Source organism: Nomascus leucogenys, chromosome 1a (genome assembly GCF_006542625.1).
Source record: "Nomascus leucogenys isolate Asia chromosome 1a, Asia_NLE_v1, whole genome shotgun sequence".
Taxonomy (NCBI): Eukaryota; Metazoa; Chordata; class Mammalia; order Primates; family Hylobatidae; genus Nomascus; species Nomascus leucogenys.
In genome coordinates, this window is record NC_044381.1 from 18,464,240 (window position 1) to 18,491,783 (window position 27,544).

The following is a 27,544-nucleotide window of genomic DNA, read 5'->3' on the forward strand; positions in this document are numbered from 1 at the left end:
CTTGGCGTGAACCCGGGAGGCGGAGCTTGCAGTGAGCCGAGATGATGCCACTGCACTCCAGCCTGGGCGACAGCGAGACTCTGTCTCAAAAAAAAAAAAAAAGTATAGATGGTCATTAAGAACACACACCCTGGAACTAGAACTGGGGAAGTTTCTTAACCCCTCTGTATCTGTTTTCTCATATACATTACAGAGTTTGTGAGCATTGAGTGTGTAAAGATATGTATAGTCCTTAGAACAGTTTCTGACAAACAGAAGACAGCATATGGTGATGATCGTTATAATTATTAAGGACAGAGATGGGGGAAACTTAGAAATTGGTCAGCCCCCTAACAGCAGATGACATCAGGATATCAAACGGCCATTGGAAAATTTAATTCCTATGGCACTCTTTTTTAGAAACCTTGGCTTTTTGAATGATTTTCCTTCTCATCATAACTACAGGATATTTAGGCACATTTGTCATCTAATTCCGTAATTCCCCATCACATAGCAGGGGATCTACATTTGTACTGCTATCACACACGTACCATGGAGTTTCAGCATATTTGTTCCGTACACACCTTTGATGCATTTCCCTGGCATAAGACATTCCATGACTTGAGTACATAGTGGTTGTTTGAAATTCTGCTAATACTAGGACCTTCGCATATGGCTTCACAAGTTGTGTACTGCACAACTCCAGGGGGCCACTGAGCACTTTAAAGCTAATCACTACCCAGTACACACTCAATCTTAAAGATCTTTGAAATTTGAATCAATCAAAAGGATATTTATACAAGATTTATATGTAGACAGGCACATTTGAAATTGCATCCTTCTAAAGATAATTTTATATCGCTATAACCTCACAAGAAAAAATTTGTTTTCCTCCATTGATCCTAGTAATAGCAAACACACACAGTAATATGACTGCCATGGAATGGAAAATTATTAAGTATTGAAAAACTGAACTGAAAGATAAAATCTTTTAATGCGTGGATTATGGAAAAGGAGGAGGCTTGCTTTATGCAAGGCTGATATTATATAACAGTATATATTGGTATATACTGATATTATACTGGTATATACTGATATTATACTGGTATATATTATATACCACTAGGTACAGCAGGTTATGGAAAAGTTTCTAATAGTTGAAGGAGGAGCCTTTTAACAAACAGAAAATTTCTCCAGTGGACTTAATTGATACCTAAATTTCTACATTAAAATTTAATCACTTTCATTTTTACCTATGTCATATATTACATGTACATACCTTGAATAGGAGGATGCATTTATTCTCACTAGTCATTTACCATGTAGGGTGAATAGGAGGCCCACACATGCTGATAAGAAAAGGATTTCTTGGAGAAAGACAGAGAGGACCTGACTGCAGTGAGCACCTTCCATGACCTCTTTCATGTGGGGAGAGGGGCCTGACAAAGAGAACATGGTGAGATGCTGAAGGCAAACACTGACCATTCCAAATTTAGAAATTTAGAGGATAGACCAAATTTAGAGGATAGACTTTAGCATCAAGATTTTTGTTTAGCATTAACCAAAAGTTCAAGGACAGACTAGAAGTCTTTGCTCAAGATTTTATATTTTTAGGATGTTCTTAGAAGTTAAATAAAAAGCTCCCCACTTCTTGAATAAGCAGAGTTGATGCTGCATGATTCTTTCTTCAGGGCAGCAAAATCTGCCTCCATGCCTGACCCACTGTAGGCATCCAATAAATGCCTCTGGGACAAAATATGTTTCATTTTATTCACCTTGTTTTTACCAGAAGGTAGTGAATTATATTTTGAAACAAATTTTAGGAAACTATGAGCTTCTTCTTTGGATAAACAGGCTTTCCACATCTCGGCAGACCACTGCTGAGTACAGTGTCAGCATGACTTCCAGCCCCGTCTCAGCCTCCCTCACCTACTGTGGGACTTGTCTGGGGCTCTGTTGCATACCCCACCGTTGTATACAGACTCAAGCAAAAACCGATATTCTAAAGCTCATCATTTTTGTCATTTAGAGCACTTATTTTCTCATTTCAGAAAGTGGATGTCACCAGCAGGGCTGTGATGGAAATAATGACTAAAACAATTGAATACCTTCAACCCAATCCAGGTAAGGCATCATCTTACATGTTTAAAGGATCCCTTGAGGTAACTTTTAGTTTCTCTTGATAGACATTTTAAGTTTGGTGTGTTTCTTCTTTTGGTGTTGCTTCCTCAGTCCAGTTTTCTGAGAGGTTAGCGACTTTATGGATAGCACATTTTAACTGGGGAGAAGGGCTTTTTAAAGCTCACATTGAAGTAACTGGAAGATCTGTGGTATTTTATCTGACCGTGGTATATTTAACAAATAATGTATGCAAACAGTTCAGGTGACACATATTATCAGAGTAGCTATAAACTGTTATCAGTTGACCTTGAACTTTCAAGAGATGGTAAAAAGGAAAATTAGGATAGTTTAAGATAAGATATAATGATTCCCAGAAGATGTGAAAAAGTAGGGAGGTGAATCATTTTCATGAAACACAGAGGGTTTCTTCATAGGGCATCACCAAAGTCTTCAGAGCGTTAATCTTGATTCTGATTCTTCTCCAAGCACGTCACAGATCAGCATTGGTTCCTGCTAACTTTTTATACTCTAAAAAAAGGAGTGGTAATAGAGATAATGGAGCTATATGTTGATAAGAGGACCAGGCGGAGTTGGGGCAGTTTCGGTAGGCACTAGGTATAGCAAAGCAAAGCAGCCTACCTGATAGACCTCCTCATTACCATTCCTGTGTGTCAGTTTCTAACCACAGGGTATGGAAATGGGAAGTGAGGCTGGTTGTATTTAAGTGAGATGTGTGAATATTTGGAAGACCCCTTAATCTTGAGGCTAGTTTCTTTGCAAGTTTCAGGTTGGGGTTCCATGTATTTTATGGTCCTAGAGAGGATGATGCAGACAACTGCTCCAGCCTCAGTGAGTTTGGATACTGAGCAATAGTGGACAAGTGATAAGAAAAGGGGCGGGTGTGGGATGAGAGGAAGCAGGTATGTGCTGTAGTAAGTGCTGGCTCCTTCTCTATGCCCCCTGCTGCTGGCTGCAGCTTCCTTCCATCCTTATTCACCTATGACTGGCCCAGCTGCTATTCTGAGGATGAGCAAACTATGTAGGAATAACTTTCTGGATTTTTATTGCTGTTGTTTTTGTTCATAAAACACATTAGAAATGAGGGAGGAAAATATGGAAGAAAATGTGGTAAGCTGTAGGAACCAGGAATGTAACTGACAGTGGACTAGATACATTTTCAAATGCTTAGCAAATTGGTCAAAGAACTGCAAAAATCAAGTTTCTAATTTTTACCCAGAACCTTCTTGGTAACTACTGTTTTTCACAGAGATGCAAAGATCTCTTGGATGCACATTTATTCCTTAGTGTTTAAACCACTGTCATAGGTCAAGTTCTGAAAGAGAACTGCTCGCCCTGCTTCCCCACAAGAAATTATTATATAGGGGCAAGAAGTTTTGGTCTTTATCTTTGCCTAGAACCTTGAAGTACTCCATGATTTCCCGGGATTTTCACATGAGTTGTACTTGTAACTCATGGTTGTAGGGCTAAGATAAAGGCAATGGGAGGAGGAATATAGTATTTATTGAGCACTGATGCATTTTCAGTGCAGTGCTAGGTATATGAGGCACTGTCTCATCTTTAAAAGTAACCATTTTTCTCCATATAAAGTAAAAACAGTTGAAGAATTTCTAGTGTGAAAATAGACTAAACATTCATTGTAACACAAATTATCAGTGGGAGCTCATCAGTTTTCCTGAGCATAATGGAACTGTGCTCTGTTGTAGGTAGGTGTGGTGGGTTGAATAGTGTGTCTCCCCAAATTCAGGTCCATCCATAACTAAACTTATAAGGAACGTGACCTTATTTGGAAATAATCTTTGCAGATGTAAGTAGTGATGTAGGATCTTGAGATGAACTCTTCCTAGGTTTAGGGTGGCACCTAGAACCAATGATGGGTGTCCTTATGAGAAGAGGAGAGGACACAGAAAAACACAGGAAAGAAGGCCATGTGAAGAATGAGAAGAGGTTGAAGTTACATGTCATGAGCCAAGGAATGCCAGGAGCCACCACCACAAGCTGGAAGACATAAGGAAGGATTCTCTCAGAGCCTCCAGAGGGAACCAACTTTGCCGACACCTTAATTTCAGACTTCTGGCATGCTGAACTGTGAGGGAATCAGTTCTTTTCTTTCAGGCCACCCAGTTTGTGGTCATTTGAGATGACAGCTCTAGAAAACTAATACAGTAGGCTAGCCTCATTTTATTCAGGAAAAAACAAGGGTCAGAGAATTTAAGGAACTTTCCCATTCATATACCTAGGAAGGGATGAAGACAGGATTGGAACTCAGGTCTGACTACCTCCTAAGTCTCTGCACTTCACGTTGCACGATCCTGCCTCTGAGAAGGATAGGCTCCATTTCATTTAGGTGTAAAGGGTCCTTCCCTTTCAGAGTGAGTACCAGAGAAATTCAGAAAGGAAATTGTGGGATTAAGGCTTGTTTTTATTTTAATAAAAAACATCAAAGGAGGAGGTAATTGAGAATATCTTAATGTTTAGAAATGACATTTTTAATACAATATTGCATTTGCTAATTGGCTGCCAATATGGTTTTGTGGCTATTTGAGAGTTGAATGGACATCTGCCGCTAAAGAGAACAATGAAGGCCATTACAGGCAATTCGAGGTTGGTTTCAGAAAAACAGTTATGCATGGGCAGGTCACATACATATATGAATAAGTACTACCCAGAAGAGTCCAGAACAAAACAAAATTTTGTGTAATCCTTCCACAGAATTTAAACAACCTCCATTTTATTGTTTACAACAGGTACAATTTCATCTCTCCACCAGCTTCTTGCCGTGAGAGTAGACACTGGCCGTAGAGCCCAGACCAGGTAACTGGTAAAGTTCAGAGTTAGGCAAACACCCAGAGAGAGAGTCTTTGAGCACAGGAGAGCAGAAAGAATATTCCCAAACTCATGCAGTTTGCTAAATACTTTGCCCACTCAGCCTTTCAGTGAACCCTAGAGCTGGGCCAACCAGTGTGGATACTGAATGCTGGTTCTGAATAAGCAAGATGTGGCTTGGGTTAGGACAGGGCCTGATGCCAAGTAGCAGATTTACATGGACAGGCCAGGGGAATCAGTAGGATTTGATGCTTTGAGGGTACTTTGGGAGTACATCTGTATTAGATTACTGCTCCAGGGTGCTTGCTGGCTTTCACATCTTGGGGGTGTGGAGCTTACACATGTTTTCTATTCTTAAAACTCAGTTCCTATTGAAGTGATGACCAAAGTGATTTTGTTTAGCTTTTAAGAATACATGGCTATGCTCTGTGAAGGTCCTACATCCACTCTTGCTCATCTCCGGAATGATATTTTAAAAAGCAAATTTGGTCATATTATATAAAACGCTTCCATGGCTTTTCATGCCTTTAGGATTAACTTTCATTTTTAACATGGCTTAAGGGGCCCTCCCTGCATGGTCAGCCTGCCCTTTCCCCAACACCTTGCTAGGCTAACAGCTCCCTCAGGTCCAGCGTAAAGGTCACTTATTAGCCTTCCTTGGCTCCAACCACATTAGGTTCCCCTGTCACTGTCCCTTTTGTAATCCCAGCTGCTTTTCAGTGGGGCACATGCCATACTTGTGGTTTTGTTTTTCATCCCCTGTGAGTTCAGCGCTGTGCCTGTCTTATTCACCACCACATCCCCAGCCCCCAGCTCAATTCCAGGCAGCCAATAGGCACTTGGATACTGGAATAAACGAATTATGAAGCACAGTTGACTGTCAGAGTCTAATGTACTAAAACTTCTCTAATACAAAAAGTGGGAGGAAAAATTCTTCCTTTTCCCTAAATCATCAGATACTCATATGTAACCAACATTTGTCACATGCATTTACTTTTATGCAAAGAGCAATTCTAGATGCTTTGGGGCAGAAATGAAACCAAGACTGGAGGCTTGTCCTCTGGAACCTCACAGTCTTGGTGTAAGTTACACACAGTCTGAGGAGAGGAGCCCAGAAGGCTTCACAGCTAATTCCTCCTGGAAAGTCCAGCTAACTGATGAGATGTGGAAGCGTGAGCGGGATCACAGGCTTAAAGGTCTGCCCTGTGAGGGCGGGCTTTCGAGAACGCAGGACAGACAGCTGTAAAGTCATCCAAGCTTGAACTGGAATAGCATAAACCAGTACACATTCCTAAACTGCTTAAATAAGAAATAATTTGAATATAAAAAGTACTGTGCACAAATTCCATTCTACTGGTTGTAAGTGCCTATTCTTAAGATATCTTTGAGCAAAAATCATTGAAGAAGATATAAGTCAGTTTTCTTTACATATTCTGATGCCTTATGGGGAAGCAAAAACTAAATCAGTGTTGTCCAATAGAAATAGGATGCAAGCACATATGTAATTTTGAATTTTTTAGAAACCACATTATAAAAGTAAAAAGAAAGATGCAATTGTCTTTAATAATATATTTTATTTAACCCATTATAGCCAAAATATTAACCACTATTAAAAATTGAGATATTTTATGTTTTTTTCATACTCTGAATTTCGGTCTGTATTTTATACTTACAGCACATTTCAATTTGGATTAGCCACATTTCAGGTGCTAAGCAGCCCGCTGTGGCCAGTGGTGACTATAATAGACAGTACAGCACTAGATAATTTGCCTTTCTGTTTGACAGATGTTTCATGTTTACCTCCTTGGTTTTATGTTTTATCAGTGGAGTTTTTTTTTTTTCAATAGAGAAATGGACTCTTGATTTAGAATTAGGATATCTTTAGGCTCTGGATTTGAAAGTCTGTTTCATGACACTTGAATGGAATTGTAGACAGTTGGACTGTGGACCCTTTCCAGACTTAGCATCTTTGTTATGAGAGAGGCCTTTTCAGTTTGCACTGAGAAGTTACTCTTACCCTGATGTGATAATCTAATATAAATTTCCAAACTGCTTACATAAAAAGCAGCCTGAATGTGGAAAATGTTGTACACGGTAGGGGTTTGTTTCTCTATGGAAATGCTTTTCCCTTGAATGCCTATATGGTCTAGATTTTTCCAGCATTTCTGAGATTTAGGTATCAAATTGGGGTCATTCGATGTCCATGTAGAATTTTGTAATAATTTCAAATCTCATTTGTGAAATATTGCCTGTGGAAATAAAAGCTAGCTGTATTAGTTTCAAAATGTCCCATTAGTCCCTGGAAAGATACTCTATTAAAATTAGTGTACTTCTTTTCCCACAGGCTGTGCTCTTAATCATCTCCTTCCAAAGATGAATAAATACAGTGATTATATTTGGTGACTGTGGAACTGAAAATGAATACATGTATTACTTGGCATTCATGTAGCCAAATCCTTCGTCTCACAACACACTGAATTTGCTGTTTTTCCTGGAGGACAGGATAACTTGCGTTCGTCTTTTCATGTTTTAGAGTCCTTAGCATTATGCCTGGCACATTGTTTGCTCTCACTATGTCTGGTGAATAAGTGTATGAATGAATATATCCATCTTCACTTAAAGAATAAGGGATGTGTGCTGAGTCTAGTAGCCAGAGCTTTTCCATTTCCACATCCTGGCAATGAAAAATAATCAAAATGCATAAAGGACAGATTACAAAAGCAGTTGTGAGGAAAATGTTGTTAAGCTTCAAAGGAATAGGGTATTTCAAGGATAAATATATTAAGAAAGAAAATTTAAGTCAGATGATGGGTGATATAATTCATATACTAATGTATTGAAAGGCTGGAGGGTTTCTACTTCTACATCTTTGGGGAAAATATGGAAATTAATAGGTTCCTAAAATATTTGAGACACTGTAAGTGATTCAGAGTTTTAAGTCAGCTAGAACTGGTGGAATAATGATATTCTTTACTTGTGTGTCTAAACAATGAATTAGCTAAAGCCAGATCTTATTTAAAAGATTCTTAATCAGGGCTGGGCATGGTAGCTCACGCCTATAATCCCAGCACTTTGGGAGGCCGAGGAGGGCGGATCACGAGGTCAGGGGATAGAGACCATCCTGGCTAACACAGTGAAACCCTGTCTCTACTAAAAATACAAAAAATTAGCCACTCTTGGTGCTGGGCACCTGTAATCCCAGCTACTTGGGAGGCTGAGGCAGGAGAATGGCGTGAACCCAGGAGGCGGAGCTTGCAGTGAACCAGGATCATGCCACTGCACTCCAGCCTGGGCGACAGAGCGGGACTCTGTCTCAAAAAAAAAAGAAAAAGATTCTTAATCATGACAAATATAATATACATTTAAAATGCATGTGTACATATATATTGAGAATTAAGCTAATGGCCCCTCACATGAATAGTCCCTAAATACTATAAATAAATACCATACCTAAACCCTCAGCATGGCCTTTAAGATCCAGCATGTGGTGGCCCCTGTGCTTTCTGTCTCTCCTAGGTCCTTCTCCCTCTTGTTCACTCTGTGGCCTTTAGTTTCTTCAGTTCCTCAAGTTCTTTGCTGTATCAGGAGTTTGCAGCGGCTGTTTCCCCTTCTCCTGGCGGAATACGGGCCCTCATCCGCCCCTTCTTCAACAACTGTCTTCTCACCATCCCTCCTGTCTCAGCTTATATATCTCGACTCTGAGTGGCGTCTCCTGAGGGCCAAGTCGAAATCATTTTACTCCAGTTTTATATTCTCATGCTACCTTCACATCACATGAGCTCCCCTCTACAAATCTCTTGAGAGGTTCCTCACTTAGAATAAAATCGAAAGCACTTATGTGGGTTACAAAGTCCTGAGGATCTGAACTCATTCTCTATGTTCCTGGCCGTCTCCATCTCACTCCTTCTGAGCTAGCCTTCCTCAAACACACAGGAACGTTGTTCGTGGGGCCTGGCCAGCCCCTTTGCCTCAATCACTTCCTCTCCATGTCTTCTCAAAGCCTTCGCTGGGGTCTCTGCTCAAATGTCACCTAATTTGTGCGGCTTTCCTGACCATCTTGTTTAAAACATCAGTCCTTCTAACTTCCTAAGCCTTTTCTTGTTTTACTTTTCTTCAGAGCATTTAGCACCACTTCAGATGTACATTTACTTGTTAAAGTGTTGCTTGTCACTGCCGCCGAAATCTAGTGACTTGAGCATAGGATTGTTTGTACACTGCAAAGAGCCCAATTCTATTCTTTTATTGCACTTTTCATAATATTTACTTTATGCAAATTATGATTTGTTCACTATACTGCCTTTTTCCGTTAGTACTCTCCTATTTTACATTCTTCACATAGCAGCCAGTTCCATCCATTAAAGATGTAAATCACATCTTGTCACTCCTCTGCTTGTAACTCGTCACTGGCTTCCATTGTACTGAGAATTATCCTCAGCCTTGTTCCTGCCTCGGGGTCTTTGCACAGGTGTTTCTTCTGCCTGGAACACTCTTCTCCAGCTCCTGTTAATGTCTGCTGCTCCTGATCACTGCACCTTCAGTCAGATGCCATCTCCCTGTACAGTCCTTTCCTGCCCCCGACCCCTATTGAAAATAGTTTCTCCTCATCCCCTCATACCTCCTTATATTATTTCCTAACAACATTTGGAATTATCTTCTAATTTATCTTTTTGTTTATTGTTTTCACATCACTCCCATTTCTCATAGAGAACGTAACCTCCAGAAGGGTAGAGTCTTGTCTATCTTGTTTACTATTCGTAATAATGGAAGCAGTGCCCTCAGTAAATACTATTTATTGAATGAATGCTGTTCATCTCTTCCAGTATATTGTAAACATAGTCATTGAAGACAAGGACTATGTCTCTTTTACTCCTTTATATATACCCAGTTCCAAGCACAGAGTTTGGTGCTAGCAATTGATTAATTTGCTTAATGAATGAATCAAATCATGTGAAGCATATACAAGCTCCATCTTATAGGAGTAGCTAACTTTTCAGGTAAGAGTCATGGTCTGCAGACTTCTACAGGTCAGGATCAGAGCTGTTCTCTGTGTAATATCTATTTGGTGTCATGCACAATTAATATATTTCACAATTGCTTTGGGAAAAGTGTGGATATGCATATTCTCATGTATAAAACCACTGGGCTGAAACTATTAATAGACATTTATGTTTATATACATAGATAATAGTTGTATCTGTTTTTGGATGAGAAAACTGAAGCTGCAAGGTGATTAGCAATTTGCCCGAAGTATACAACAGAAGAGCCAGAATCTTTATTCAGATATTACTATCTCCAAAGCACATTCTGTTTTCAAAACAAAATGTCTTATGCTACAAAGTCTTAAACTGCAAAGATACCTCCAGGCTTGGTATGTGTGGCAAGTATACTCTAGGCTGACTCCTACAGAATCACACGCTTGTATAATTCCTTCCTGTTGGGTGTAGATGGAACCTGCGACTTGCTGCTAACCAATAAATATGGCAAAGGTAATGGAATCAACTACTCACCACTCCCTTGATGTGATTACATTATATGGCAAAATCGATGGTGCATCACTCCCATGATCATGTCACATTATATGAGACAGTCTTAGCAGACTAATATGAGAGACATTCCCTTCCTGGTCTAGAAGAAGCACACTGCCATGTTATGACAGCCCAAGGAGAGGACCACATGTCAAGGAACTGGGAGTGCTCTAGAACCTAAGGGTGGCCAATAGCCAGTGGGAAGCCACAGAGAAGTGAACAGCCCGGACTCAGGAAGACAGCAACCCACCTGAGCCTGGATGCAGACTTCTCCCCTCTCTGGCCTCCAGATGGTAAAGCAGGCTGACTCCACATTGTTTGCAGCCTGGCGAGACCCTGAGCCTAGGACTCAATTTAGGCATGCCCAGACTTACCTGTGGAAACTGTGAGGTAATGTGTATTGTTTGAAGCCGCTGAGTTTGTGGTACTTTGTTATTCTATGTAGAAAACTAATACAGTGTGGCTGTTCCCAGCCAGAGCTCCTATTTCAAGCATACAGCTGTCTACTGGGGCCATCAGGCTATTTGCCCAGTGGCTTTAGGCTCCTTGGATACCTTACATTGAGGCAGGAGGTAGATTGAGAACACCTGTCACTGTCTTTTCAGCTTAAGATGAGGGCTCCTGAACCCCCAGGGAGTGTAGGTCAGTCCAGTTCCAGCAAAGACTGAAGATATCTTTGTGTTTTGAAACATGATAGCAAAGAACACTTGGCACAGTGCCTGACACTTAGTAGGGACTCAGGAAATATTATGCACCTTCCTTTCCTGGGATACTGCAGCTCAACCTAGGGCATCTCAGATGCTAACCCAGCAGTTCCTCCGTGGGCAAGGCCTTTAGAAATCTCACTGCAGGACCCTTCTTACAATAAGCATTTATTATTAACACCACACTCTATTTGCTCTGAAAACCTGAGAAAGCAAAGGATGATGATGTTAGTACACTGAGGGTTGTGTGTTTTTCAAATTGCACAAACTGTTTTATGCCCCTGAGGGGGACAGTTGCCTGCTTTGTCAGGGCATGCTGTGAGACCTGTGTTGGCACCTTGCAGCACCCCATCTTGAGGTGGGAGATGTTTGCTGCCCCATGTCACAAGTTCTTAGGGCTGCTGACTGTGTACTACAGCACAGGGTCTTAATATCCCTCCCCGCTGTTTCCTACTTGAGGCATAAAAGAGCTTTGTCACCTTGGAGAGAGGTGTTATATAAATACCATTATTTGGGTTGAGAGTAGCATGATCCAGTGCTAGGGTTGTCTGTTTGTGTAAGTCAGTAGGCAAATCTTCCTCTTCCCTTTTCTCAGTCTCTTCTAATAGTTAACTACAAAAGAAACAACATAGATGTGAGTATATTTACCTAAGTTCTCATTACAATATAACTCTTTCTGTCGTTTAGTAATCGTTAGTGTGCAAAACAGCAGAGCACATTGGTATCAGTGCAGGGAGCATCAGAGGGCCACGTTTCAGACTTGTAGATGCTCTGAGACTTCACCTAAGGAAACCAGGCCATAATATGCAATAATCACATGTTGCCAAAATGAAATGCGTGCTAAGATGCTATTTATTACATAAATTTTGTTGCAAGTATTAAGCCCCAAATCTTAATTAGTGTGATTTGAGGATTTATACTCATATTACAATTGTAATCTCTATATTAGACGTCACAAATTTAGTTAAAATAATTTAGAATTAATTTTTCTTATTTTTCATAGTAAAACATGCATAACATGAAATTATCTTAACTATTTTTAAGTATACATTTCACTGGTATTAAATACATTCATAATGTTGCGTAATCACCACCACCATCCATCACCATAACTCTTTTTGTCTTGTAAAAGTGAGACTCTATCCTCATTAAGTAATAACTCCCCCTTTCCTACTTCAGCCCCTGGCTACCACCATTCTACTTTCTAGCTCTATGATTTTAATTATTCTAATTACTTTATATAAGTGGAATCACATAGCATTTGTCTTTTTTGTGACAGGTTTCTTTCACTTGGCATAATGTCCCAAGGTTTACTTATGTAATAGTGTATATAAGAATTGCCTTCCTTTTTAAGGCTGAATAATATTCCATTGTGTGTAAATAGTGCAATTTTTATATAGGTTTACCTGTTGATGGACAACTGAGTTGCTTTCACATTTTAGCTATTGTGAATAATGCTTCTATGACCATGAGTATACAAATATCTCTCTGAAACTCTGCATTCAATTATTTTGGGTAAATATCCAGAAATGGAATTGCTGGAACTTAAGGGAATTCTTTTTTTTATTTCTGAGGTACCACTGTGCTCTTTTCTGCACCATTTTACTTTCTCACCAACAGTGCACAAGTGTTCAAGTTACTCTACATCCTTGCTAACACTTGTTATTTTCTGATTTTTTGATGTTTACCATCCTTATGAGTGTGAGGTGGTGTCTCATTGTAATTTTGATTTGTAATGACCTAATGATTAGTGATGTTGAGCACCTTTTTATGTGCTTTTTAGCCATTTGTATATCTTCTTTGGGGAAATGTCAATTCAAGGCTTCACTCATTTATTAATCCAGTTGTTTGGGTTTTTTGTTGAGTTTTAGGAGTTCTGTACATATCAGACATGATTTACAAATATTTTCTCCCATTCTGTGGGTTGCCTTTTTACTCACTTTATAGTGTCTTTTGATGCACACAATTTCTTAACTTTCATGAAGTCCAATTGTGTAATTTTTTTGTTGTTGCGTATGCCTTTGGTATCATATCCAGGAATTCATTGCCACATCCAGTGTCATGAAGCTTTTGCCTGTGTTTTCTTCTAAGAGTTCTAGAGTTTTAGATCTTACAGCTAGCTCTTTAATGTATTTGGAGTTAATTTTTGTATATAGTATTAGAAAAAGGTCCAAATTCATTTTTTGCATGTAGATCCATTTTTCCGAGCACCGTTGGTTGAAAAGATTATTATTTCTCATGAGTGGTCTTGGTACCTTTGTCAAAAATCATTTGACCATGTATGCAAGGGTTTATTTCTGGGCTCTCTACTCTGTTCCCTTGGCCTACATGTCTGTCTTTATGACAGTACCGCACTGTATTACCATAGCTTTGTAGTGAGTTTTCAAATCAGGAGCTGTGAGTCTTCTAGCTTTGTTTTTTTAAGATTCTTTTTGCTACTTGGAGTCTCTTGAGATTCCATATGAATTTTAGGATGGGATTTCCATTTCTACAAAAAATGTTACTGAGACTTTGATAGGGATTGCATTGAATCTGTAGATTGCTTTGAATAATGTTGACGTCTTAATAATATTAAGTCTTCGAGTTCATGAACATGGGATGTATTTCCATTTATATATGTCTTTTAAAATTTCTTTCAGCAGTGTTTGGTAGTTTTCATTGTTGAAGTCTTTTACCTCCTTGGTTAAATTAATTCCTGAGTATTTTATTCTTTTTGATACTATTGTAAATGGAATTAACCTTTTAATTTCCTTTTCAGATTGTTCGTTGTCAGTGTATAGAAATGCAACTGATTTTTGTGTGTTGACTTTGTGTCCTGCTACTTTGTTGAATTCATTTATTAGTTCTGACAGCTTTTTGTGGGAAATCTTTAGAGTTTTCTATATGTAAGATCATATCATCTGAAAATAGATAATTTTACTTGTTTACATCCAATTTGGATTCCTTTTTCTTACCAAATTGCCCTGGCCAGAACGTTCAGTACTGTGTTGAATAGATGTGGTCACAGTGGGCATCATTGTCTTGTTACTGATCTTAGAGTAAAAGCTTTCAGTCTTTCACCATTTAGTATGATGTTCATTGTGAGGTGTTCATATATGACTTTTACCATGTTGAGGTAATTTCTTCCTATTCCTAGCTTATTGTTTTTATCATGAAAAGGTGTTGAACTTAGTCAACACTTATTCCTGCATCAATTGAGATGATCATGTGTGTGTGTGTGTTTTTTTTTTTACTCTATTTTGTTAATGTGAGGTATTAGATAGACCCGTTTTTGTATATTGAACCATATGCTTGTATTTCAGGAACAAATACCACTTGGTCATGGGGTATAATTTTTAAAATATGCTGTTGAATTTGCTTTGCTAGCATTTTGTTGAGAATTTTCACAACAATGATCAAAAGAGATATTGGTCTCTAGTTGTCTTGTAGTGTCTTTGTCTGGCTTTGCTATCAAGATAATGCTGTCCTCATAGAATGAGCAGGAAATTTTCCTTCTTCAATTTTTTGGAAAAGTTTGAGGAGGGTTGGTGTTAGTTCTTCAAATATTTGGTAGAAGTCACTGGTGAAGCCATCAGATCCTAGGCTTGTCTTTGTTGGGAGATTTTTGGTTACTGATTCAATCTTCTTACTAATGATAGGTCTGTTCAGATTTTCTATTTCTTTGTGAGTTCGTCTTGGCAGGTTTTGTGTTTCTAAGAGTTTGTCCATTTCATTTAGGTTATACAATTCATTGTTGTGCAGTTGTTCATAGTACTCTCTTAATAATCTTGTTTACTTGTGTAGATCAGAATGAATATCCCCACTTTTTATTTCTGATTTTAGTAATTTGTGTCTTTTCTCTTTTTTTTCCTAGTTCAGCTAGCTAAATGTTTGTCAATTTTGTTGATCTTTTCCAAGAACAAACTTTTAATTTTTTCCATCAATTAAAGACATCCTTGGTTCTTGATAGGTGATGAAGAGGCAAGTATATTTTTAGCTGTTGGTTGCCATTTCAATGAAATAGCCGTCAACTGTAATTTTCTCCAAAAGTGGGAAAATAGAGAAAAAAAAACTAACATTTTTCTGTACTTCATTTTCCATCTGTAAAATGGAGAAACAAAACCCATCTCTTGTGTTTTGCAAGGCTGGATGATGTGTACGCATTATATATGTAGTAGATACTTCTGAAATTATAGTTATAGGATGAAATCTGGTTATGGTCTTCAGTTTTTCAGGTATTTCAGGGCTCTTTCTAAGTTTCTGGGCCAGATAGTAGCAATTAATGAATACTACTACAAATTATTTGGCATTTGTCCTGCTTAAGATCTCTGCTCCTTTGGGCAATGAGGCTTGGTTTCTATAAGACAGATAGGGATGACAAAGGAATTAAGTCACTAAAAGCAGTGAAAGACTTCAGAAACCACGTTTCATGTCTTTGGTCTTCCCTGATAGATGCTAAAGCCATTAGGTTTCCCTCAACAGTCAGAACAGGAAGATGTGACTTGGAGTACTGTGGCCACCTGTTCTGCCCAAGTGCATCAGCTGTGTTCATCAACTCACACCAAGGGTGGGGGTTGGATTTTCTTCTTCCCTGTTGTGATAGACAGATGCCCTGTCATTATGTTTTTATTTGAAATTTCACAGTGAAAGAAGGAAGCCACTCTTGAGAATACAGCAATTTAAATCAGGTTGTAATTTTTAAAAAGTGATTTACAAAAGGTCTTTCCCTAAATACTCCCATCATAATCATCTAGGGTGGGGAGAAAAATGGGGTGTGGAGGGCAGACTCACCCCTCATCCCTGCTCTTCCAGCAGGGAACACTCATGTTCACACCCCTGTGCCTCTGCAGCTCCGCCGTTTGTTCAGGTTTGTGCTGGGCCTCTCCGTTCCACAGAGACTGCTGGTTTCCAGTGTGACAGAAATCTCATTTGTGATAAACCTTGATTTTGAATTGTAGTAAATGAAACTTTAAAAAAAGCAGACATTAAAACTCCCTATTTTTTTCCCTAGGAAAAGGAGCATTCCATCTTCTGGCATCACTGTCCTTGGGACTAAACCCCCTTAGAAAACACTGCTTTTGCTTAGCCCTCAGAGGCTTGGTCCCCTGACGTTTTACACCTTTCCAGAAAAAGAATCTCAAGGGCATTCCTACAAACGTCTGTCATAACCTCAACAACCTCACAACCTTAAGTCTGTCCTGTTTTAGAGACACACACAAACAAATGCTATAAAGGAAGCATTAATACTTGTTTAGAGAGATTATCAGGAACATTGTACTTAACAGTGAGAAATCTGAATAATGTGTATATGAGTGCGTTATGTTATTCTTTGTACTTTGCATTTTCAGAATGTCCCATCTTCTTTTTTTAAGCCAAGAAGTATAATAATACCTGACCACCACAGATGAGAATTGGAGTGCAATAAAACTTGCCGCAAGCTGGGAGGAACCAGCAGTGTGCTCCTACAGGCTTAACAACCATCTTTCTGGAAGAAAAACCTTGATTTGTAGCATGAGCCAGTTTCTGTGTCTCACATGGCCATTTTCAAGCTACCAATGTGACATCACTCAACTCTGACTTGGAAAAAGAGGCTCACACTTGGCTCCCCCGAGCAGTGCTGGCCTAACTCCAGCACACCACTAGGTTGAACTGCCAAGAGAGAGTAGCTCCCACAGATAGGGAGGAAGCAAATGCTCTCTAAATACCTGTAGACAGAAGCAGGGAGACCTTTGTAGAATGGAGAGTGTTAGGGACCTGCCTCTTCTTTATTTCGGAAAGTCTTAGATTACACATTCATTGGTTTATCTCATGCTTGTGTACTTATGGAAATAAAGCATTTAGTTAGTAAAATATTGTTACCCAAGGACTCAATAACCATGCAGTCAAGAAATTGTATATATATTTTAGAGGCTTCTTTCAAACTTAACTTTTTAAGATGACTTTATTCAAAAAGAGTAAACCCAGCTGGAATATTTATAAAGATAAAAGCTTCAGAAATCCATGTGAAATGAAAATTATGTAATAATTGGTTTGCTCACAAATATAGGAATTCAGATAGTTTTTTTTTTAGCGAGATGTAATAAAATATTTTATTAGAATAAATCAGTGAGCTCTAAACCATATATTTTAGTAGATAAAATTTGCAAGCAGTCTGTTCCATCAGATCTACTATAATTATTAAGATTTATGTTTCCATATTTAACTTTTTTTTTTATTATACTTTAGGTTTTAGGGTACATGTGCACAATGTGCAGGTTTGTTACATATGTATCCATGTGCCATGTTGATTTCCTGCACCCATTAACTCGTCATTTAGCATTAGGTATATCTCCTAATGCTGTCCCTCTCCCCTCCCCCCACCCCACAACAGTCCCTGGAATGTGATGTTCCCCTTCCTGTGTCCATGAGTTCTCATTGTTCAATTCCCACCTATGAGTGAGAACATGCGGTGTTTGATTTTTTGTCCTTGCGATAGTTTACTGAGAATGATGTTTTCCAGTTTCATCCATGTCCCTACAAAGGACATGAACTCATCATTTTTTATGGCTACATAGTATTCCATGGTGTATATGTGCCACATTTTCTTAATCCAGTCTATCGTTGTTGGACATTTGGGTTGGTTCCAACTCTTTGCTATTGTGAATAGTGCTGCAATAAACATACGTGTGCATGTGTCTTTATAGCAGCATGATTTATAGTCCTTTGGGTATATACCCAGTAATGGGATGGCTGGGTCAAATGGTATTTCTAGTTCTAGATCCCTGAGGAATCGCCACACTGACTTCCACAATGGTTGAACTAGTTTACAGTCCCACCAATAGTGTAAAAGTGTTCCTATTTCTCCACATCCTCTCCAGCACCTGTTGTTTCCTGATTTTTTAATGATTGCCATTCTAACTGGTGTGAGATGGTATCTCACTGTGGTTTTGATTTGCATTTCTCTGATGGCCAGTGATGATGAGCATTTCTTCATGTGTTTTAAAAAATTACTTTGATTTAAAGTTTGTTAAAATAATCAAGTTTAAAAAGAAAGTATATGGGTTGAGTGGTATCCCTCTCAAATTCATTTCATTTTCCCCCAGAACCTCAGAATGTGACCTATGTCAGCTCAGGCTGCCATAACAAAATATCATAAACGATAGAAATTTATTTTCTTGCAGTTCTGGAGGTTATATAGTCCAAGATCAAGTTGCTGGACCATGTTTTAATTTCTGATGAGGGCTCTCTTCCTAGCTGGTAGATAGCCGCCTTCTCACTATGTCCTCATGTAACCGTTTCGTGGTGCATGTGTGTGGAGAGAGAGAGATTGTTTTCTCTCTTCCTCTCTTATAAGGTCACCAATCCTATTGGATTAGGACTTTGACCTCTTGACTTCATTTAATCTTAATTACTTCCTAAAAGCACTATCTCCAAATACAACTACATTGGGTATTAGGGCTTCAGCATATGAATTTGGGGAGGACAAATAGCAGTCTTCTTACCTTTTTTACATTCATCACTTACCAACTCTATTCCTTTAGCGTAGGTTGGGCTCTTATCTCTCTCTTTAGTTTTGTACTAGAGGCAAACTAGATATTTATAGCCAAACCCACCAACTCTAAGAACTTTCCTCTTGTCCATGACAATCTGGGAGTGCCATATTTATACATTTCAGTATACCTCTTGGTTAATCTACTTCCATAACACAATTTACCATATTGGTCATAGCCTCCATTTTATTGAATAGTTCCATGTGCCAGGCACGGTGCTGGATACTCTAAAACATCGTTTCTAATCCTCACAATAAATCCAGCAAGGTAGCTTTGATTTTCTCCATTCTGTAGATGAAGAAATCCATTCATTTTTTTCAGTTATCTTCCACATTTATTCTAAGGCATTTCTGAGCCCTGGGCATGTATGAGTGAATGAGGCAGGCAAAGCCCCTGCCCTCATGGGGCCTATACTCTGGAAGGATGAGACTGATAGAGAATAATACCTAATGTCAGATGTGATCAGTGCAATGAATTAAAATGAAGAGTAAGAGGGGGAGAGTATGACCGGGTCTGGGAAGTTCTCATGTATATGAGAACAGTAAAGTGCCATGTTGGCTGGGGGAGGTCAGAGAGGCAAGAGCACATAGGACCTTGTCACCACTGTTGGGACTTTGGTTCCTACCCTGAATGACATGGGAACACATTAAATTGCTTTGGGGAGAAGAGGGATGTGATCTGAATTACACTAAATAGGACTGTCCTTACTCTTCTATTGAGGGTAAATGATAGGGGGCAAGCGTGGAAGCAGGGAGGCCAGTAGGAGCTTATTTGAATAATCCAGGCTAGAGAGATGGTAGTAGCCTAGACCAGAGTGAGAAACAGTCTGATCCTAGATATGTTTTGAATGTAGAGCTGACCGAATTTGCGACTAATTGCATATTAGGTGAGAGAGACATCAAAGATAACTGTGAAGTCTAGTGCCTGAGCAAGTGGAAGACTGAATGGAGTTGTATTCATTAATATTGAGAGTACTGTAGGAGGAGCAGGTTTGGAATGATGACAGGAAATCTGGAGTTTAGTTTGAATATGTTAAGTCTGAGAGGCCTACACATCCTAGTGCAGTCAAGTAGGTATTAGAATGCCTGAGTCTGTAATACAGTGTAAAGGGCTAGCCTGCAGAGGTACATGAGAATCATCAGCTTGCCACCTGAAGGAGGTGATACAATTGGCCAGACCTGATAAGAGGTGGGACTTCAGGGCCCAGGCTTGCTTGCTTATATCCCCAAGGCCCCTTGGACACATGCTTGGTGGCCTAACCCACTGGATATTCTAAATCATTAAGATAGAGATGGGGTCCTTAAATCTATGGTTTTAAAAGTTTTCTGAGTAATTCTGATATGCATCAGGTTGACCACCACTAGTAAAAGCTTTAGACAAGGATTTTGTTTTTTGGAGACTTCAGGGTTTCCATCTGAAACTTTGAGTCCCACAGGAAATTTGACGGAATGGGAAAGAGAGTGGGTTTGGGAGTGGCTCAGACCTGAGCCTGAATCCAATCTTTGCCTGTTAGTAACTATGAGAACTTGGATAGGCTTTCCAGGCTCTCTGAGTTTCCATATCCTTTCTTTATAGTGCAGCCCATCCCTCTTTCTGCAAATAGGAATAATTGAACCAAACCCACGGAGTTGTGAAGATTAAGGTAAATTGTTTATATAAAGCTCCTGGCTTGGAGTAAATTAAAAGATAATCTCACCTGCCACATATAAAACCACTGGAAGAAAACTGTTCTTGAATTTTGTTTCATCTTCATTTGGGGGCAGTTTTCTTCTGCTGCTTTCTGTTATCTTATGGCCTAGCCTTCAAGATTTCAGATGTTGTCAGATAAGTTGCTTTTCTTTACCTCTCCCCCCACCATCCTGTGAGCCCAAGACCGATTTGCTTGGTTGTCTGCTGTAGAACCACATGGATATTGTTAGACTTTGTGTTTCTGCAATTGAAGTACTTACACATTTCCACTCTAAAATCTTCTCTTTGTCCTGCGTTCTTTATCTCACATTTGTATCATCACCTCCCATATTTTCAGTCTAGAGGCTAACACAGTGGTTCTCAACCTTGGCTGCACATTAGAATTGCCTTTGGGATTTTAAAAACTGCTGTGTCCAGACCACATGCCAAACCAATTACATCAGAATGTTTAGGAGTGAAATTTCTGAATTTGTTATTGATCTGTAACATACAAAAAGTACAACACATATATCAAAAGTATATTGCTCAATGAACTATTATAAACTGATGCTTCTGTTTAAAGGTACATAGTTCAAGAAACTGAACATTGTCAACATCCCAAAAGCTCCTTCCACAGATGCTAGCTGCCCTGACCTTTAACGCTATACATTTTTATCTGTTTTTTAACTGAAATATGATCATAGAACATGTATTCTTTTGATCTGGCTTATTTTGTTCATCTTTCTATTTTTTCTACTTCTTTCATTCTCATTGCTCTGTAGAACTCCCTTGTGAGAACATAGCATAGTTTATTTGTCCATTTTTCTCCACTGATGAGCTGTTTAGGTGTTTCCATTTTCTAGATATTTTGAATAGCACAGTTTTGTACATGTCTGTTATGCATGTACACATTTCTGATGGATATACACCTAGAAGTGGAGTTACTGGGTTGCAGGGTATGTGTCTATTCAGCTTTAGTAAACACTACCAAATTGTTTTCCAGAGTTTTCTACCAATTTATCCTCCTCCCAGCAGTATTTGAGAGTTCTGGTTGTTTCAAGCTCTGAACACTTGATCTATCTCTGTTTTGTATACTTTACTCAGATTCTCCAGGTACCTAGAATGGCCTTTCCCAGGTCTCTCTCTTTACGGTTCACTCTTTCAGAAAGCCCAGCTCGAGCATCACCTGTTCATTAGCCTCCCCGGCCTTACTCTTTCAGGTGGAATTTGTTGCTGTGTCTCCTGCAGTGTAAATATCAATACATTACAGCCTCGCCCACACTCTGCCTCACAGCAGTAAGTGAGCGCTCTGACTCTCCACCTGGATAATAAGCTTTTTAAGAGCAGAGGCTGCACCTCACTTCTTTCAGAGTTTCCCTAGACATGGCACTTGCACATTATAGGTGCTTCATGAATATTTCTTTTGCTCACTTTATCACAGAGAAAATCTTTTAAAAATAGATTTTTGGTAAATGACTATTCAACCAGGCAGTGAAACTTCACATTTCTTCTGTATAGGGAATGCATAATTGTTTCCAGTGTAACCTACTTATTGATTTTAATCAATTTAATCTTTTTTAAACTCCTTGGTGTGGGACTCATGATTTAGCTTGGGAACTCTCTTTTTCAGGGAAAATAAAAGGCTTTTTTCTGATTCTGGGAGAGCATGTGATCACTTTTTGTCATCCTCACATAAAGCAGATTTTCATGGCATAATTTAAGAAGGAAGTGCTTCCAAAGGGCCAGATTCGTAAGGGAAGATTGGAGTGAATGATGGCAAACCATATAGCTTTTTAGTCTACCTGAGAAGTGGAACTGTACTCTTCTGTACTTTACAAAATGGAGTCAGCAGAAATGAAAAGACTCAGTGGTAGCCTCAGAATCCTTAACATTTAATTAGTGTGAGGGAAAAGCAGGCCTGGTGCCAAGGAGACCTGCTCTCAAACCATCCTATGAGACCCCACAGAGTGAGTGGTGTGATCAGATTGTATCAGCAGCCTCTAGTGCCATTCCAAAGCACAGTGGGCGGTCATGGTACTTTTGAACAGGAAAGCTTTACCTAAGGGTTTGAAAAAATGATGTATACAGAAGCATTTTATAAAAAATTAAAATGTTTAAATGAAGTAATTCAGCATACAGTGGGGAAGAGCAAGGAAAAACTGGAACCCACAGGCACCTCTGCGTCTTTCTGTCACTCCCTCTGACTAATGCCAGCCTTCATAGTATTAGGGCTGCTGCTTCAACTTCACCTCCCAAATCTTGCACAACTTCACTTTGGACCAATTCTGACTTTTGTCCATGGAAACACGCAAGGAAGGGACTCTGGGCAGTACAGTTCTCTGTGCAACCAAGTTGTCAGTAGAGCATTCCAGAACACACACTGACAGGGGAGCCTGAAGGGGGAAAGAAAGAATATTTTCCCCAGTATCCAGTGCTTGTTGTGTTGTCTGTGCTGGTTTTTGCTGTTTATCATTGAACACTGATAACAGTCTTATGAATGAGAGATTTCTCAGGGATTCACAGCTAACTAGCAAGATTTATAGCCTGGATTTTTAGCTATGTCTGTATGCGCTCAAAGCTAATGTTCATTTTAATGGACTCTGCTGTTTTCCATGGAAAGCAAGACCTAGTGGTTTTCCTGTTTGTTTTTTTGGATTAGGAAATAAAAACTAAGATTTAGCAGAAGTACTGAGTTTACAGTATCCTCAGCTAGTTGCCACACTAGATAAGTAGCTGTAGGACAGACCAGGCAGTGACTCACATGGACACTGCTTTTAGGTCAGAGGAAAATAGGCAGGGCTAGCAGAGCTTCCATTTTATTCTCAGCAGAGCTTAGACCTCCCTTTGGCTGTTCCCAGAATTAGAAAGCTTGTTCAGGGATGCTACAGATTATGCTTTAGAGTTGGGAGTTAAGATTGAGCCTCAACTGCCCCCATTTGTCTTCCTTAAAAGACAGCATAAATTTTAAGGTCAAAAAAGAAACTACACATTTTAGCAGAGGACAAAACAGTAGGGCCCTTTTGGGAACAGGTCAGCCTTTTATGGTCATCCTAATTTTACTTCCTGCTGTTTTAGTTCACCCAGTACATTTCCTTCTGGGAATCACCTAGAAGTAGATTCCTAAGAGTTTGAAGGAGAGGAGTTAGGTATGTTTAGAAGAGAAGGGACATAGATCTCTAAGGGCACATACAACTTGGTAAAGCAATCCAGGTTGAGAGTATATAATAGGAATTTGAGTGCTTTAAATTTGTATTTTCCAAACTCACTCTCAGTTTCTTAAAGTACTGCTTTAAACAATCATTTAAAGATAATTATGTTAACATTTGAAGATGATTAATTTGGAAGTCTGATGATATTTTTAATAACACAGAAGTTTCATTAACCCAAGATTCTTAATATGTAATAAATTTGTGAATGAATTTAAAAGCTAGTCTCTTCAGATATGTGGATTAATAGGCTTTTTTAATCATTTGAAGTAGATAAGCTAGTAGAAGATGGCATTCTTTCTCCTTCTTATGAAAATATAGAACATATCCAAGATATTCTTAGTAAAAGAATAAAGCTCTTCATAATTGAACAACATTCAAAATGATGTATTTGAAAATCAGTCACAATGTATTAAACTGTTTAGAATTACTTACCTGGAGACAGCCTTTAATAGAGCCAAGATATAAGCACTTACCACATCCAGCTTTTATAAAAGGAATGCATCCTTAAATGTAAAATGGCCTGAATAGTATTTGTAGGGATTAACTCATGTGTGGTTTCATTACTCTGTTTCTCCTTTCCTTCTATTCGTTCTGTGTGTTTTAGGTGTTGCTTATTGTATTTGCACCGTTTTCATTTTATTCGTGCTGTCATTCTTCAGTGTCCCCCTAGTCCCATGATATCAGCCATGATAATATTTATCATACTTGTTGCCACTGTTTATCTTACTCCTCACTATATTGTGAGCACCTTGAGTGCTGGGACTGTGTCCTTCCTGGATCTCAGATATGGCTCACTGCAGAAAATAATGATATTGTTCCCTTAAAAATGGTTCTGTGGCATTTTCTCTTTTTAAAAAAGAGACAGGCTCTTTGCTGTGTCACCCCGAGTGGAGTGGTACCATCATAGCTCACTACCGCCTCCAACTCCTGGCCTTGAGCAGTCTTTCCACATCAGCTTCCCTAGTAATTGAGAGGGCACCGCCGTACCCTGCTAACTTTTAAATTTTTTTTGTAGAAGCGAGGTCTTGCTATGTTGCCTTGCTGGTCTCAAACTTCTGGCCTCAAATGATCCTCCTGCCTTGGGCACCAAAGGTGCTGGGATTATAGGCACGAGCCACCACACTTAGCCTGCATTTTCTATTTTTCAAACTTAACATATGATCCCTTTTATATGAAAAAGCAAATAAGAAGTGAATTTTATATTTTTCCAGTCACCACCAGCCTTTACATGTGCTGTTAGCCTGACTAACTGCTACATACTGTTTGGTTCTAAACTTAAAGATACTTCCCTCCAGGAATCCTTTGCAATGCCCCTCACCCACAGACGAGGACAGTGCCATATATCTGGGACTCTCCTCAATCCCCCATCAAGGCACTTGGCGTATATACTCCACTCTAATTTTAAAATAGACTCTACCCTCAGTTCATTATAAACTTTGTGAAAGCGGGGACCATAATTGTCTTGCTCATTGTAATATCCCTGGGACAGGGTTGCAGGATGTCCTCTCCTGATAACTTTTCTCATCTCTATTCAATGCCTCTAAGACTCAAAGTTTAAATAAAAGCCTTATGAAATAAATGTCAAGATTGTCAGCCACTGAATGCTGGAAGTACCTTAAGCTGTGATTCTATGTGGGGTTTCCATGAAGATGGGATTTGGGGTATAGTCTTAGGTTAATGTGTAATCCCAGCTCTAATTTTGAACCTGAGGAACCGAGGTATCCTAGCGTCAATTAAGTCATAGGCTTTAACAATTTTTTTTAATAAAGCTGTTTTTGCCACTAACACTGGAATTGCTTTCTAGGCAACTTCTTTTATAAAAACAAAAGCAAAGAAAGAGAAATTGAAATGTTCTCTTTGAGGCAGAAAACTAATTTTCTCTAGTTATGTGCTAGAGAAATGATTCTTTTAAATAAACACAGTATTTTTGCTCTTCATGGGTCTGTTTGCCATCAGAATCTTAGTTGAGAAATGATTTTGAAAATAGTTCTATTTCATACATGGTATAAGGGAAACAAGGCATAAGGCCCACTCTGCAAGAATTTACCATTGGTTCCTTACTTTAATCCTTAGACTCCTAGAATTGAACTATAAAACTAGAATAAAATTTAGAGATCATCACATAATCCGAGAGTTTCTAAAAAGCTCTCCATGGAAGCATCCAGCTCCACAGAGTCACTGCAGGGGCCACCACAATGAAGGGGGGATGGGGAAGGGCACACAGCGATAGGATTTGAGCCTGTAATCCTGCTTCACCCAGAACAGTGTTGCTGTAATTCATTATAAGATCTTAAGGGAAAGGGAGAGTTTAGTACTTTAAAAAAGTGATTGATTAGACTGACCAATGGAGAGAACACTGGAGCGTACTGAAGGTACACTTATGAGTAGCTGAGCTACTTTGTAGGCCGCTTTGAGACCTGATCCTCCATCCAGCCCTGTTTCAACAGTGTCACATTGCCTACTCTGAAAGTTTGTTCTCTCTCCACCTTCAGCTTCCAGAGCTAAGCTCAGCATGATCAACACCATGTCAAAAATCCGTGGCCAGGAGAAGGGGCCAGGCTATCCTCAGGCAGAGGCGCTGCTGGCGGAGGCCATGCTCAAATTCGGAAGAGAGCTTGGAGATGATTGCAACTTTGGTAACAAGTGCTTCCTCACATTGTAATTCTTTCATTTGTCCATGGGGATTTTGGTGCTGGTAAGAAATTCTGTAGGGAATCGGTCAAATCATTTTATATTTTGGTTTTCAATTTTAGATCTTATATACATGGGCCAAAAATTTGTTTTCAGAATTATTTCATCTGCTCTAATGTGATTTATCTTACAAGTTTTCTTCCCACCGCCCCGCCGTAAGACCTCAGTCTTTACCACAGCTTTGGTTGACATATCCAGATGCCTCCTCGGCACTTTCTATTGGGTGTTTCTGGCAGTCATTGAGTATTGAAGCAGGGTGAGCAGGCACAGTCAGCATGATTCAAAGCCCTGCCTCATGGGCTTTTTCATAGATCTTTGCTCACTTGTATATGGTATCTAGTTCTACTGCCCAAGGTGAGACATGATTTATTCCTTCACCCTGTCTCCCCCAACACTCAGCTACCACACCCAACATCTTCTATTTTCACCCCCTTGTGATGTGGGATCTCCTTCCTGGTTGAACCCTGCTATTTCTGGTACTTGCTTCTGCTAAATAGATTTGCCTTAAGCTAGTCCCATATTAGGGAAAGCTGGTATTTACAAGAGAGGGCATAGAGCTTCCTAAATTGCTTCTTAAAGGAAAAAGTAACTTACATTCTTGATGAGACGTATTTACACTCTTAGGGGGCATTGAGTCTGTTGCCTGGAGTGAGCTGAAGATACCCATTCTCTCTTGTCTGTTGTCTTTAGAAGACAAGTGGTAATCCTTTGGGTTTTCATCTGTGAATGGCCCTGTTATTGTGAGTGCATTTCATCTTTATTCTGTAACATGAAAGAGATTTATTCTCTCCTAGGCCCAGCGCTTGGTGAGGTCGGGGAGGCCATGCGGGAACTGTCGGAGGTCAAAGACTCTTTGGACATAGAAGTGAAGCAGAACTTCATTGACCCTCTTCAGAATCTTCATGACAAAGATCTTAGGGAAATTCAAGTATGTACAGTGAGTCTTCTGGAAAGTGGGCAGTTGAAATCATACAGATGCAGATGCCTTTTTTCTTAGAAAACATTTTTTTAGCTTACCCTGTGTGTTGTCAGCTCTGGGCACGTTAATTACAAAACAACCCAGTAAGACAAAATGAGAGAAACCAGAAATGTGATACTTTTCAGCCTGTTATGACTGTGCCACTCATGAGAGGTGTCTCTGGCTTCTCGATGTTTGATTTTCATATTGAATTAGTTTTTTTCAGACTTTTTCTCCAGAGGATAATATTCTTTTCCTAAGAATACACAGTTTTGTTAATTATTCTATGGTTTGCTGGGCTGATTTCACCCACTAAAATGTTAGTTGTACTAGTTGT

General features: G+C 39.3%; 1 protein-coding gene across 3 annotated transcripts in view; it reads left to right on the forward strand.

Moving 5' to 3' along the window:
• Window positions 1-27,544, forward strand: part of SH3GL2 (SH3 domain containing GRB2 like 2, endophilin A1) — a 247,339-nt gene that overhangs the window by 210,543 nt on the left and 9,252 nt on the right. For all 3 annotated transcript variants that reach the window (XM_030818031.1, XM_003260401.3, XM_030817961.1), the window contains exons 3-5: window positions 2,031-2,103; window positions 26,051-26,194; window positions 27,044-27,177. In XM_030818031.1, coding sequence (XP_030673891.1) covers window positions 2,031-2,103; window positions 26,051-26,194; window positions 27,044-27,177 — 351 coding nt within the window. The remainder of the gene's footprint in view (window positions 1-2,030; window positions 2,104-26,050; window positions 26,195-27,043; window positions 27,178-27,544) is intronic.